Raw genomic sequence first — 15,126 nt, 5'->3', positions numbered from 1 at the left:
GTGGTGGCTGCGTTGAGGGAAATGGGAGGGGCAGGAAGAAATGCCCAATTGCTGCCAGTTGACCAGGAACCAGGAGAGGTGATGGGCCAGTGACTGGTGAAGACACTCGAGGAAAGAGCAGGGAGGAAACGGGCATGTTATAAGGTTTATAAGCTTGCCTTAGAGTACTCGATGTAAATCTTCTTCCCCGACTCCCTCAAAATCCCCAATGAAAACGCACTTCTCTTTCATGTGTTGTAGAGTCAGATACTGGGGGGATGTGCGTCCATAGGCTGGCTCTGCCTCAAAAAGGGGGCCGGAGAAGAGGCAGGCAGCCCTTTTGGGTTACACCCCATTTTTAACTGAGGAAAGGGACACAATGAGGTTCAGAACTTGTCCAGGGTTACAAAGCCAGGGAGGTGCGGGGATGCAGTGCGGGGTCGGCTGAGTGCGTCCTCTGTGGCAGGAGTGAGGCCAGCGTAAGTCTGCAACTTGGGGACCAATCACAGTCACCTGGGGGCTGGTTAAGTCACAGGCTGCTGGGCCCACCCCAGAGGGTCTGAAAGGGGCTGTAGGATCTGCATTTCTAACACGACCCCAGATGATGCTGCTGGTGGTCTGGGGGTGACACTGTGGGGACTGTGCTCTACAGGATCTGCAGAGAAGATTGGGGACCGCTGGTCTGCAGACGCTTTAGCTAAAAGATGAAGCCGGACATCTGTGTCGGAGACAGAGTAACTTACCCTCTCTCTCTCTCTCTCTTCTCCTCCATCCTCCCTCCCTCCGGCCCTTCCTCCCTTTCTTCCTTCCTTGATAATAGTTATGCTGGTAATAGCTCCAGTTTTTGGAGCATTATCATCAGCTAGGTATGGGATTTGAGAAACAGCTTTAAGGAGATACAATTCATACACCATGTAACTCGTCCATTCAAAGATACGTGTAATCATCACCACAGTCAGTTCAGGGCATTTTCATCACCTCCAGAGAAACCCTGTACCCTTCAGCTATCACCCGACTTTCCTCGCCTCTCTCCAGCCCTAAGTAAGTGCTAATCTACTGTCTCTATCGATTTCCCTGTTCTGGACATTTCACACAATAGAATCATACAATATTTATGCTTTCGTGACTGGCTTCTTTCACTCAGCGTAACGTTTGCAAGGTTCATCCACGTTATAACATGCATCAGTGCTTCATTTCCTTTTAAGGCTGAATAATATTGCATTGTACGGATATACCGCATTTTGTCTACCCCTTCATCTGATGATAGATACTCGGGTTGTTTCCACGGTTTGGCTGTCGTGAGTGATGCTGCTCTAAATATTCGCGTGCTGGTTTTTGTGTGGACACGTTTTCATCTGGGGCTGTATACCTAGGAGTGGAACTGACGGCTGGTGTGGTAACTGTGCATAACCATTTGAGGAAATGACAGATGTTTTCCACAGTGGCTGCATCATTGTACATCCACACTAGCATTGGAGGACGGTCTGATTTCTCCACATCCTCGACAGCACTTGTTATTATCTAACATTTTTATTAGAGTCAGTGTTGCATCCCATCTTTCTTTAAAATGTCGATATGTTGTTCATTGGGAATTTCTTGCATTAATTTTGATTTTTAAAAATATTACATTAAACATAATTTGTCTTGATCACTGAATTTTGTGGTGGCCCCTTGAATTTGGTTGTATGGCGGGGGCCTCATTTACCTGACCCTAGTCCTGATCATGCCAGACTCTCCCCACGCTGAGACCCCAAAATAACCTTGCATTTCTTTTCCCTGCAAAAGACCAAAAACTAGGAACCATCATTAGCTCTCTGGTTGTGGAAAATAGGGACAAGCGCCCAAAGGTCAGTGTGAATGCAACCAGGGTCCAGGGCTGATGCCCTGCACACCACAGGGGTGGAGACCCTACCCCAAGGGGCCCTGTCCTGCCCTCCGTTATTCAGCTTCCACTTTCTGAAGCTCCCCTACCCCCTGCATTCCTAGCTGTCTGCCATTCGTTGCTCATGGTCCCCTAAGAGCCACATTCTTGGGTATCTCCAAGGTGGGGACAGAGCCCAGAGAGGTGGTTAAAAGGCCTGTAGCACAGAGAAGGGCTGTCGATGGGCAGATCTCCAGACATCAGGGGAGCCCCTCCTGCACTAATTGGAGTCAAGCGTTTCCATGCTAGCTGCTGGAGGCAAAAGCCAGCTTGAGAGATACACTTTGCTGCCTTCACTCCTCTTGCTCTGCTCTTCCAAAATGAGGACCCCGACCCCCTTGCTGGGGATGAAAGTCCAGTCCTGTCTCAAGGACGTTTTCCTCCTCCTCCAGCCCAGCCCCCCAGGCTTTGTGTCCAGCAGCCAGAGGGATCTTTCTAAAGGGTATCTGAAGAATCACCCTCTGCTTACATCATTAGGACGCAGCACAAACCTCATGTGGTTGGGTCTGTGCTTCATTGCCAACTTTATTCTCCTGCCCTCCCCACCTCTGCAGCCCCACTAGCTCCTGTTCCTGCAATAAACCAAGCACACTTGTACCCCAGGAGCTTTGCACGTGCCTCTGCCGCTACCTGGAACACCCTGCCCCTGGCTTACTCCCACACATCCTTGGATCCGACTTCAGAAGACACCTCCTCAGGAAAGCCTTCCTTGATTTCCCTATGCTGGGTCACCACCCCTGTTAGAAGCCCTCGTAGCAACTCACTTCTTTTCCCCACGGCTTTGAGCATGATTTATCATATACAGCAATTACTGTGATTATCTGTTTAATATTCACATCCTCCCTCTCAACTGCAAACATCAGGGTCATGTCTAATCAGTTCAATATTGTGTCCCAGTGAAGTCTAAAGACGTGCAGGGCACACTGTCGGTGCTCAATAAATGTTTATTGGTCACTGCTGCAGGGTTTACCATCCTCGGCACTGTTGACATTTGGGGAGAGCCCGTCCTCCGTGGTGGGGTCCGCTCTGCGCACGGTGGGAGGTTGAGCAGCATCCCTGGCCTTGACCCACCAGACATTGTAGCACGTCCCCCTCCTTCAGTCCTTCAGTTGCAACAACCAAGACCGTCTCCAGAACCTTCTGCGTTGTCCCCTGGGGGGCACTGGTGAGGCCCCTGGAGTACAGAGGAGGGAGACCTGGCTGATGTGACCTGAGCTGTGCAGTCACCGCTCTTGGTGGCCCTTAGCACTTGGCCCATGTCTTGGTGAGAGCCCTGGTGTTTCTCTGTGTGTCAGCCCAGCAAGCACCATGGAAACGCTTCCAAGGCCGGTAACAGCAGTGGGCCCTCTCTGTACTCCCAAAACTACCACAGGATTTGAGGCGCAAATGGCACAAGTACTTGTTAAGTCGACCTTAAAAAGCTGGCGTTTAAGGAATGCTTACTGTGAGCCAGTCACTGTCAATTTCCCTACACAGATGATGTTATTTAACTACCAGAACCATCCTACAAGCGGCCACATTATTATTAAACTCATTTTAATAATGGGAAACTGAGGCTAGGAGATGGGATGTGATTTAACCAAGCACTCTGCTTCATTGCTTAACCGCTGCACAGCCCTACCTGCAGGTCAGAGCATCTCTCTGTCTCCCGAGAGAGCAAGTTCTCATCTGGCTCCCTCCCTATCAGCTGTCACCATGGCGATGAGTCACGCAGACCATTCACGGATGCTAGGAGCCAGAGAGGAGACTGTTCCTGGGGAGGGGAATTCTGGGAGAAGAGGGGCAGGTCAGGAAGCTCACTGGAGTAGCACCTCTCCCAATGGCACCCACTGCTGGACCACCACCATCTCCACTGAGGCCCCGCACCTTCGACCTTGCTGACAACCCAGACAGACACATCAAATCTGTGACTCCAGTTGGTCATTTCCGACACACGCCTCTCCCTCTGATCCAACCCTTGTCCAGCCAAACTCGAAATTATAATATCACCCTAACTACTGTTTACTGAGGATGTGCACATGCCAGGCACTGTGCTATGCCCTTCTCAAGCGCTGTCTTGCTTCAGTCTCATGACTGCCTTAGAAGGGAGGTTCTTTTGCTTTCTTACAGGGTAGGCTCAGAGAGGGCAAGTGACCTGCCTGAGGACACTCCATAATGTAGGGAAGAGCCAGTTTTCCCACAGTTGATCCAAGAGTGTTAACAAAACTGAAATTTTTTTGTCCATCCAATTGGATGAATAAAAATTGTACCTCATGATTACTTTCAATTATCCTCATTCTTCCAAATTAATTTTTTTAATAAATATTTGAGAGCCTACCATATGCCACGGAGGCACACAGCGGTGGACAAAATGGTCTGAGTCCCTGACTTCCTCAAAGCCGCAGTCTAAGGCAGAGACAGACAATATCTGATCAGCAGATTTACACGAGGTGGTGAGAAGCACATGAGAGACAAATAAAGCAGATCAAGAGAGAAGGGACATGGCCAGGGGAGTTTCTATTTTGTTTGCTATGGTTAGAGAAGGGCTCTCTGCTGTTTGAGCAGAAGTGCCTCCAAGGAACTCAGATTGGGTTGCTATTTTCTCAGATAGGAAAGACTGTGGGAGGAAGGAGTGTGTGTGTGTGTGTGTGTGTGAGGGAGAGGGAGAGAGAGACTGGGAGGAAGAGGAGGAGAAGGGTGAGGAGGAGGGGGAGAAGGAGGAGGAAAGAGAGCGGAGAGAGAAGGAGGCTACGAGGGCGGGGTGGAGGAAGAGAGGGGAGAGAGGGAGGGGAAAGAGATAGAGAAAGGGAGAAGGAGGGAGGGAGGGAGAGAGAGAGCACGATAACAACAAAGAGAATGTCCAAAAGCTGGTTCTGGGCACATTAAATTTGAGATGCCTACCAGATCCCTATGCAGAGATGTTGAGTAGCCAGCTTTATGGGGATAAAGATAACAATTTGGGGATCAGCTGTGTGCAGAGGTTCATGAGGCCACCATACAGCATGGGATCCCCAGGGAGAGAGGGACGCTGATGAAGTCCAAGGGTTGAATGGTTTTACTGGATGCCTTGGGTTCCACTGTGCAAATGAATCCACATTTGCTTAAGAGGCCTTTATCAACGCATATATGAAATGCTTTCCAATCAAAAATGTCCCTGCTCTGAACATCCTTTTATTGACACAGATGTGGAATATATCTCTAAGTGTCGATCTAATTAAGTGAGAAAAGGGAAGCAGGATTTAAACCCCGGTCATTCTGACCTCAAATACAGCACCCCGCACCCCATTTCCCACTGGTTTGCTGCAGTGTGAGGATTACACTGGTCCAGCCAAGAAACATTTGTTAATCAGTTGTATCTTCCAAGTACCATGTTGGTGCTGGGTGGGATGGTGAGCAACACGGACACACTTCCTGACCTCAGGAGGCTGATGGCCTGAGGGACCACAATAAGTTAGCATAAGACATTGGGGACCCAGCTCATTGTGGGTACACACCACTTTCCAGGTTCTCTTTCCATTTGGATCCCAGAAGGATCCAAGGCCAAACTGTCCTTTAATGAAGAAAATGAAAGGGCCAGCTTATATTCTTGTCTCGATTGGCTTTGCCACCAGAGAGAGGAGCATCTTGGATCAGTGTGAAAGCGTTCTGCAGGAATTCCTGCAAGACCAAAGCTGAATTTAAAATCATGCAGCAGTCCTCAATCTGTAGACATACTCCACCAGCCTCCCAAGGATGCATGCTCCAGGGCATGGCAGGTTGCAATTGACCACCTGTGGTATGAAAGACTCTGAGGTTGCCAGGTTGTTTGATTTGAGGATGGGCTAGACTCCCCGGATGGCAGATCCACAAAACCCACTAAAGGAAGACCACGTGTGAAATGGTGGGTGGGGAGGACTGGGGTTCAGTAAACACCTTCATTGGAAGCCTGGCTCTGCTAAGCTGCCTGATCTTGGATGAGTCGTGCAACCGTTTCCCCAGCTTCCCCTCTGTCAAATGGGGTGGACATGACTTTATCTGCCCTTACGCCCTGTTGTGAGGCTGTAATGAGATGATGCCACGAGATGATGTGAGGCTGTAGTGAGACGATGACATAACGAAAATGAAGTACATCATGTATTCTGCAAGGACGGTGCTCTGGGTTCACAGTCTTGACTGAAATTGTTTCCCACGTCCTCCCACTTCATGTTGACATGCGATGTTTTTACTGCTCAAGTCGTAGAGAAAGACTGAATCAGCTTTAGGACAAACAATGTGTAGTTTACTATTCAACTTCAACAGGAATACACGTATTTTCTATTTTGTTAACTTTGACATTTATTTATTGCTTGTGCATGTTAATTACATCTGTTGTTGAGTACAACAGTATCACCATAAACTGGTGTCCATTAAGTGTTATTACAAATTCTTCTTCTAAAATAAGTGCATATATTCATATTCAGAAACAAATTTGTCAGGGAAACCTCTTTTTAATTGAAACGTGACATATAACGCTGTGTGAGTTCAAGGTGTACAACGTGCTGATTGAATTCATTTATATGCTGCAATGTGATTACCACTGTAACACCAGCTAATGCCTCAACCACGTCTCATAATTGTCTTTTCTTTTTCGTGGTGGGCACAACTAGGATCTAGTCTCTTAACAACTTTGAGATTTATGATACAGTATTGCTGTCTGCAATCACCGTCCTGTGCATTCGATGTCCTGGGCTTGTTTGTCTACTGGTTTCAAATTTCTCCCTTTAAACAGCATTTCCCTGGTTCTCCCACCCCCATGCCTGGCAAGACCATTCTACTTTAATTTTATGAGGTGGGTTGTTTAGACATAGGTGACATCATCAAGTAGCTGTCTTTCCCCTAAATACACACACTTTCAATGAATTATAAACACTATTCAGTGCACTCAACCTCAAGTCCCCCCTTGTGGAGAAAGGGAAGAGCATCGAGGCTGTGTGACCACGGCACACACCTTCATCCTGGGCTCTGCTCTCACTGTTGGGCCTCAACACAGCGTTCCTGCCCGGCCAGTGTGACCTGTAACTCTGTAACACAGCCGGCAACTTCTCATGGTGGCACTTTTTCCTCGAACTGTAGAGACTTCTCTTTCTCTCCACAACAGCTCAAAATTCACACTTGAAATGTAGGGATTTCCTCAATTTTTTCTGTGAGTCTGCTTATTACTGTTTCTAACTGCTACTGCACAGAGCTGTGCAATGCTGAAAATTAGGGTGTTTTGTTCTCCTCTGCTATAACCTGCCTTGGTCTTCTGTAGCTTTATACTATCCATGTTGTATTTACCTGTTGCTGCTTGGTAGAGGGTTGCGTCTGGCGTCTTCCAATTCTCTTTGCAATCTGGATTTATGATGGTGGGAGTAAGCAGACCACCCTGGTTTTTGGCAGAAGAACAGGTTCCAGGTGTAATGCTACCTGACAAAGTGTCCCGCAGTGGGCAGGAATTATGAAATCTAATTTTCTGTGTGTTACAATCTCACACATTTCTTCACCACAAATGCGCTCCTGACATTGTTTAACCAATGTTGGTACATTTGGATACAGCCGACGAGGCTCCTTTTAAACCTTAAGGCATCAGATAAATAGGTTCCTACGTGTATACAGGGTGCCACTTCTCATGGTAGCATCTGGTAATCCAGTTGAGCTATTTCCAAGGAATTCCTCCGAGATGATCACATTTTCTCTGGGTAGAGCTTGCTGAGGAAGGTCTTCCTCATGGCGATCTTCAGCTCCTTGTTCCTGAGGCTGAAGATGATGGGGCTGAGGAAGGGCGTGAGGACCGTGTAGGTGACGCCCATCAGGGTGTCTCCTTCCAGAGACTGGGGACTCTTGGACCTGAGGTAGATGACAGAGGCAAAGCTGTAGTGCACGACCACCACAGTGAGGTGGGACGCACACGTGGAGAAGGCCTTGTGCCGGCCCTCAGCTGAGGGGATCCTCAAGATGGTGGACACGATGAAGGCATAGGAGAGGAGGATAAGGAGACAGCAGCCCAGCAAGACAGTGATGCAGAGCAGGCCCACACCCTTGCCACCTGTGGTACATCAGCTCCACAGGCCAACTTCAACAGTGGTGGCACGTGGCAAGCAAAATGGTGGACCTCATTGGGTCCACAGAAGATGAGGTGGAAAATGGCGATTGTCACCACCATCCCCATGACTGAGCCACCAGCCCAGGACCAGGCCACTAGGCAGGCACAGCTACCAGGACTCATGAGCACACTATAGCGCAGAGGGTGGCAGATGGCCACGTGGCGGTCGTAGCCCATGACGGTGAGCAGGAAGGAGTGGGTGAACCAGAAAGTGAAGGAGAAGAACATCTGGCTGGCACAGGCTGTGAAGGTGATGGAGTGGACGGTGGAGGGCAGGTCAGCCAGCATTCGTGGGATGATGGTGAAGGTGTAGAAGATCTCGGAGATGGAGAGAGTGCACAGGAAGAGGTGCATGGGCGTGTGGAGGCTGTGCTCCCTCCAGATGGTGGCCATGATGAGCAGGTTCCCCAGCAGAGTGAACAGGTGCATCAGGAGGAACAGCAGGAAGAACACCAGCTGGAGGTGGGGGAATGTGGAGAAGCCGATAAGGATGAACTCACTCACTGCTGAGAGGTTGTCTCCCTGCATGGAGGCTGTGCGTGGGGTGAGGTGTGACAGCGAGAGGTCAGCTACTGGATGGAGAATGGTCATCAGGTGCTCCTGATAAATGACTGCTAACATTGATTGATTCCCATTCAGTGCCTCGTATGATTTACTCCTCTATCATCCCAGTGAGGAAGGTGCTGTCTTTATCACCCGCATTTTCAGTATCCTGAGCATACATATTGGGAATATTAGGCTGAAGACAGCATACATAGCTTGCTCAAGGTGGAGCTGTCACAACGGCAGAGCCAAGACTTGAACCCATGGCTGGGCTGTCTCCTAAGACTATACCTTGCACTATCTCTCAAGGATGCCTCTAAAAATGAAAACGTTCCTTCCATGGAGCTTCCAGCCATGGCTGCTCTGCCCTCCTCCTCCCTTCTGAGAAGTCCTCTTCGTTCCACAGCTGCAGACACAGTGAAACGTCCCTGCCCCACGCATACGACTCCTTGGATCAGGGCGCGTCTCTAACTTAATCTGAATCAACCAGATTCTTCCTCTGGAGTCATCCGTGCAGGGCATCAGAGGCAGGAGACGAGAAATAACATTCTGGTTGTTTCCCGGCCCCCATGGGGCACATCTCTGTGTTCTGAGGCGATGCCACACAGCCGCCAGAAAGAGGAACGTGGGGGTCACCCCAACTGAGTTCAAATCCCTGCTCTGCCTCCTGCGTAAACTTGACTGAGTTTCTTCCCCTCTCGATACCTCCATTTCCCCTGACCTACCCAGGAGAGGTTGTGAGAAGTAAATGAGTTGTTCTTGGAATGTGACCTGGCCCCCTGTAGGTGCTGCCTAGGATAGTTAAATCAGTGCACTAAGTGAGCAAATGCACGTGGTTTGTGCTCAGTACATCCCTTCAATTTGATGAGATTCTGATGCGTCTTTATGAATAACAGCTATTTTACTTTATTTATTTATTCTTTTTGGTGAGGAAGATCGTCCCTGAGCTAACATCCGTGCCAATCCTCCTCCATTTCTACTGTGGGGTGCTGCCACAGTGTGGCCTCATGAGCAGTGCGTGGGTCCACATTCAGGGTCCAGACCCATGAACTCCGGGCTGCCAAAGCAGAGGGGTGAACTTAATCACTCTGCCAGTGGGCTGGCCCCACCACATAGGTATTACTAAATGAACTGTGTTTATTAGGTAGTATAAAGTTTAAAAGGCAGTAAACCACCAGTCTCCTTCTGTCTCTATGCATTTGCCTGTTCTGGACGTTTCCTCTAAGTGGAATCACACAATATTGTCCTAATGTGTGTGGCTTCTTTCACTCAACGTGATGTTTTCTGAGCTCGTACATGCTGCACCACATATCAGACTTCATCCGTTTTCCTGGTTGAACAATATACCGCTGCACTGATGCATCACCTTGTCCACCCCTGCTTCAGCTGATGCACATTTGCACTGTTTCCGGTTGTTTGCTGTTGTGAACAATGTTGCTGTGAACATTCATGTAGCTGTTTAAAGCATGTCAGAAGTTGCCAGGGGCTGGGGGATGGAGAGAATGGGGAGTCACCTCTAAGGGGCATTGGGTCTCCTTTAAGGGTGATGAGAAAGTTCTGGAAATAAGTAGAGGTGGTGGTTGCACAACGTCATGAATAAAATTAATGCCCCTGAAATGTGTGTTATAACGTGGCTAATGTAAGTACGTTTTATGTTAGGTATATTTTACCATAATTTCAAAAATAAGGAAAAAGTCACAAATTCCCTCTTCAGTGGGCTCAGGTTGTTGATCGAGCCCTGACAGTTGATAACGAGACACGAAGGGGGACCAGGCACACTGGTGCCTGGAGGCTGCCCTCCCCAAATGTCACTGGTGTCCAGAGTTTCCTGGCCTCCCTCCCCTGGAGACACTCGCATCTTTCCTCCACGTCTGAGTCAGTACCTGCCCGTAGGTCCCTGGAACAGTGGCCCCCACAGGCCCACTCAGTCCTGCTACTCAGGGATCTTAGCTGGCGAGTCAAAGCCAAGGACTTGGAAACCAGAGGCTCCAAGAAGAGGCTGAATGGCTGAAAAGCGGGTCGTGGGGTTGTGCTCACAAGCCTTCCCTTTCTCTCCAATGTCTAGTGCAAGGGTTCTCAACCGTGGGACTCGTGACATCTGGGTCGGGATCATTCTTTGCTGTGGGGAGCTGTCCTGTGCACTGCAGGATGTTGAGCAGCATCCTTGGCCTCCACCAGCTGCACACCAATAGCCCCTGCTCAGTCGTGACAACCAAGAATGTCTCCAGACATTGCCACTCTCCCCATGGGGGACAGTCATCCACCCTGGAGAACCAATGATCTAGAGAATGCAGTTGCATTTCCTGGGGAAGCTCCCTCTGCCCAGATCCTGTTTCCCCTCTTTCTAGGCCTGGCAATGCCTGGTTATCTTTGAGACTCAGCTGAAAGGTCACCTCGTCTGAGCAGCCCTCCTGGAAACTCTCTTCCAAGAGCATATCTGGACACTCATTCCTGGGTGCTTCCAAAAGAAGGATTCCCGAGTGAGTTTAAACTCCTTCCTCCTAACTTTGTTGTGACCCTCATCATAACCTGTCACGTGGAGACTCATCTGTCCCTGGCAGTGGGTTTTGAGTCTTGATGGGAATAGCTACCTTTGATTGGATGTGAGCTGTGGACCAGGCCTGTGCTCAAGCGTTTTGTACCAAATCTTTATCCCATCACTATGAGACACCTGCCATGACCCCCAATTTGCAGATGTGGCAGCTGAATCCCACAGAAGACACATCACTTGCCCAAGAGACCACGGGTCTGGAGTGGGAGAGCCAGGAGCTGAACCTAACTCTGATAGGCCCCAAGGCCTGTCTTTTCCTAACCTCTCTGATACACTCACCATTGCTGGTGACTGTTAACGAATGTGAGAGGTCACTCCCAGACCATGGAGATGCCAGCTTCACCATGCTCTTCCACTTACACGCTGCCTCCTCACACAAACAAGAGTGCAGAAATCCACAGGCACCAAGAAGAATGGGAGGAGAACTATGAGAAGGTGAGAGACCCCCATGTCCTGGGGGGTGGCCCAGGGCCGCACGTCCCACCCTCTGGAATGGTGGGGATGCAGGACGCAGCTAAGAGGTGTGTCCGTCCAGTCTGGAAGGGGCAAACCAGGGAGACTGGAAACAGATGTGTCCCTGGTTGTCAGGGGCTCAGGGATGAGGAGGGATGAACAGGTGGAGCTCAGGGGACTTTTTAAGGTGGAGAAACTATTCTGTGTGATACTGTAATGGCGTATACGTGACATTGTGCATTTGTCAAAACTCATAGGAAGCACAACACCAAGAGTGAATCCTCATGTATAACTGTGGGCTTTGGTTAATAATAATGTGTCAATTCTGGGTCAGCAACTGTAACACAGGGACCACACTAACACAGGACACTAATAACAGGGGAAACTGCGGGCAGAGAGAAAAAGAGCATATCGGGGAATTCTCTGCACTATATGCTCAATTTTCTGTAAACCTAAAACTGCTCTAACGACTCTCAACTCCATTTTTTCGAAGTAAACAGACAGACATAGACCCATCATGGGCATGGGAGCAGGACGGCAGAGAGGGGGACTACCATCTGCTGGCATTGATCCACCAGGATCACCTGGCAGGTTCGTCTGTGAGTAAAGGGACCAGCCCCAGAGAGAGACGGTGCAATCTCGCTATCTGGCCCTTGGAGAAACCACGGTGGGGCTGGCTCCCCACCCAGGGACTCGGGCGACAACCCCATCCATGGACAGGTCCTGCCCACATCGGCCCCTGGGGCTGGGTTTACCTCCATCAGCATCAGGGACACTAGGGGCACAAATCGCACTCTCTGGTGGGGGCAGTCCTGGGCATTGTGGGACGTTGAGCAGAGTCCCTGGCACACATAGATGCCAGCAGCATTGCCCATTGTAACAATGAGAAGTATCCTCACACACTGTCAAACATCCTCCGGGGTCGCACTGACCCTGGCTGAGACCATGGACGAGGCCTCTCTTGTCTCTCAGACCTCATCTGGCCTTAGCTGGTTGCCCCCATCCCGCTGTCTCTGGTGAAGCGGTTTGGCTCCCCTCTCTGCACCCTCCCTCCATCTCAGCCATCCCTCCCTCCCTTTCTCTCCCTATTTTCATCCTTAACTTCTTACCATCACCAACCTGTGCCTCCTGGTGCCTCCCATGCTTCATACCCCAGAGGTGGCTGGAGCTTCTCATCCTGAGTCCTCTTGTCCCTTTTTCCCTGCCTTCCCCCAATCCTTCTCCTGCTGGTTTCTGGCCAGGACAGAGAGGGAGAGAGCTGAAAAGTCAGACAGCTGCGCTGGGTCACTTTGAGGGGGCAGCTCCCCTCTCTCGGCACCTCAGTTTTCTCGCTTGTGCAGTGAACCTTCCTCGTAAGGTAAGGAGAGCTCCAGAAAAGGTAATGCCTGCAGAGCAGTCATCCCACTGCTGGGAAGCTAGGATGGGAGCCCTGCCTGCAGCCCCACCCCAGAGACTCGAATAGCACAAGCAGTGGCATCAACAAGATGACTTCTCCGTGTCCGGAGCAGATGCTGGCTCCCAAGGTCTCTCCTGGTCAGGCAGAAGGCAGAGAAGGGACTCACCTGGGGCTCCCAGCTCTGCACCTGCTTCTGCCTGACCCCAGCGGGAAGCCCTGGCTTCGCGTTTCCCTGCAGGAGAAGGCTGTTCAGGAGGGCTGGGATCAAGGCAAGAAGCCTGCCGCCCTGAGCTTGCCAGCTGGGTGGGGATTTGCCTGAGGCCGAGTGCCCTAACTTATGCTGCCTCTGCGCCCTGCCCCCTGCCTCCTCTCACTGTGACCCTATTGCCTCTGCCTGTGCTACAGAGATGCTTGGGCCCCTGGGGACCCTGCGAGGGAGAGGGCCACCTCAGGGAGAGTGTGTGCTCACTTTCCTCCCTCCCTGCCTGCCGGGGCTGAGTCAATTACCTGAGCTTCTCAGGGGCTCCAGCAGAGTCTAAAGCCCTGCAAATTTGGGATCTGGGGCCCTATGTTTAACTCTCGTGAACCACCAAACCGTTCTCCACACTGTGAGTTTTAACACGGTTCTGACCATCCTGTAGGTGCCTTTCTGGAGCCTGGCTTTTTTACTCACCACGGTGCATGAAATCCATGTTAGTTTATAGAGACCAGGGTTTCTCAACCTGGGCAGTGTTGACATTTGGGGCTGCGTCATTTGTGGTGGGGGCTGTCCTGTACGTTGCAGGCTGTTGAACAGCATCTCTGGCCTCTACCAACGAGATGCCAGCAGCCTCCACACCCCAGCCCTGACAAAACATCTCCAGATGTCTCCAGATGTCTCCAAATCTCCCCTTGCAGGCAAAATCACCCCTGGGTCAGAACCACTGCTATGGAACCACCTCAGTTCAATATTCCATTTTATGAGTGTCTGCAGTGTGCATTTGACCGAGACACCTCGGTGGCTTCCCATTTGTCACCTCATTGGGAATACTGCAGCACATGTCCTTGTGCGTCCTTTCCTGCCACGGCATTACCGGATTCAAGCGTGAATCAGCAGTGAGAACATCAGGTCGCCTGATACATGATTCTTGAATTTGAGAAGAATTTCCGTTAGACTCCCAGTGGCTGTGCTCACTCGCATCCCAGCCCCTGTGTGGAGCCTCTGTTTCCCACACCCTCGCTAACCCTCGACAGCGAGAAACTTAACTTTGTGGACATGGCTGCCCGGTGGTCCCCACGTCGCTTTAATTTGCGTTTCCCTAATCACTGGCAGAGCGGAACATCTCCACCGCTCATTAGCTGTGTGGGTTTCCTCTCTTCCACCTGCCTCTTCAAAGCCTTTCCTCCTTTCCGTATTGGATCGTCTTTTTCTCGTTGATGTGCAGCCAGTTTTTAGAGATTCCAATGCTAATTTTGTCTACCAATTTTTTCCTTTGCCTTCTGTTTCTTGTGCCTTAATACTGTTCCCGTCAGAAACATTCTCCTTGCTTTCTCCCTATGCTTTTATACTACAGCTTTAGAGGTGAAAGACTAGGGTATGTGGGTCTGCGGCCTGTGTTTACAAATAAAGTTTTATTGGAACACAACCATGCCCACCTGTTGACATCTTGTCTGTGGCTGTCTTTGTGTCACAACAGCAACTTGAGTAGTTGTGACAAAGATGGTGTGACCAGCAAAGTCAACAATTTGTACCATCTGGCCATTTACAGAAAAAGCTTGTCAAGCTCTCAAACTTTAATCTACCAAAAAATATTGTGCAAACATATCTGGTTGGGTTTCAACTTATTTTTTTAAGACTTCATTCTGTTTAGAGAAGTTTTAGGTTCACAGCAAAATATAAAGGAAGGTACAGGGATTTCCCGCTTATCCCCCTGTGCCCACAGGCCCAGCCTCTCCCATTATCAGCATCCCCACCAGAGTGAGACATTTGTTAAAATGGGCGAACCTACATTGACATGTCATCATCATCCAAAGTCCACAGTTACACTATGGTTCGCTCTCATCGTAAATTCTCTGGGTGTTGACAATCGTATGATGAGATGCAGCCCTCATTATGGCATCACACAAGTACTTTCACTGCCCTAGCAATCCTCTGTGTCCTGCCCATTCACCCCTCTCCCCTGACCCCTGACAGCCACTGATGTTTTACTGTCCGCACAGCTCAC

The 15,126-nt window shown here is 50.0% G+C and overlaps 1 protein-coding gene across 1 annotated transcript; it reads right to left on the bottom strand.

Annotated features, from left to right (window-relative positions):
- Window positions 1–7,560: 7,560 nt before the first annotated feature.
- LOC124232273 (olfactory receptor 10H1-like) lies at window positions 7,561–8,507 on the bottom strand. The gene is given in 2 exon segments (XM_046649238.1): window positions 7,561–7,919; window positions 7,922–8,507. Coding segments are annotated over 2 exon segments (945 nt in total).
- Between the last annotated feature and the right edge of the window lie 6,619 nt (window positions 8,508–15,126).

Source organism: Equus quagga, unplaced genomic scaffold (genome assembly GCF_021613505.1).
Source record: "Equus quagga isolate Etosha38 unplaced genomic scaffold, UCLA_HA_Equagga_1.0 HiC_scaffold_4159_RagTag, whole genome shotgun sequence".
In the NCBI taxonomy this organism is placed as follows: Eukaryota; Metazoa; Chordata; class Mammalia; order Perissodactyla; family Equidae; genus Equus; species Equus quagga.
This window is presented reverse-complemented; position numbering and strand designations above follow the sequence as displayed.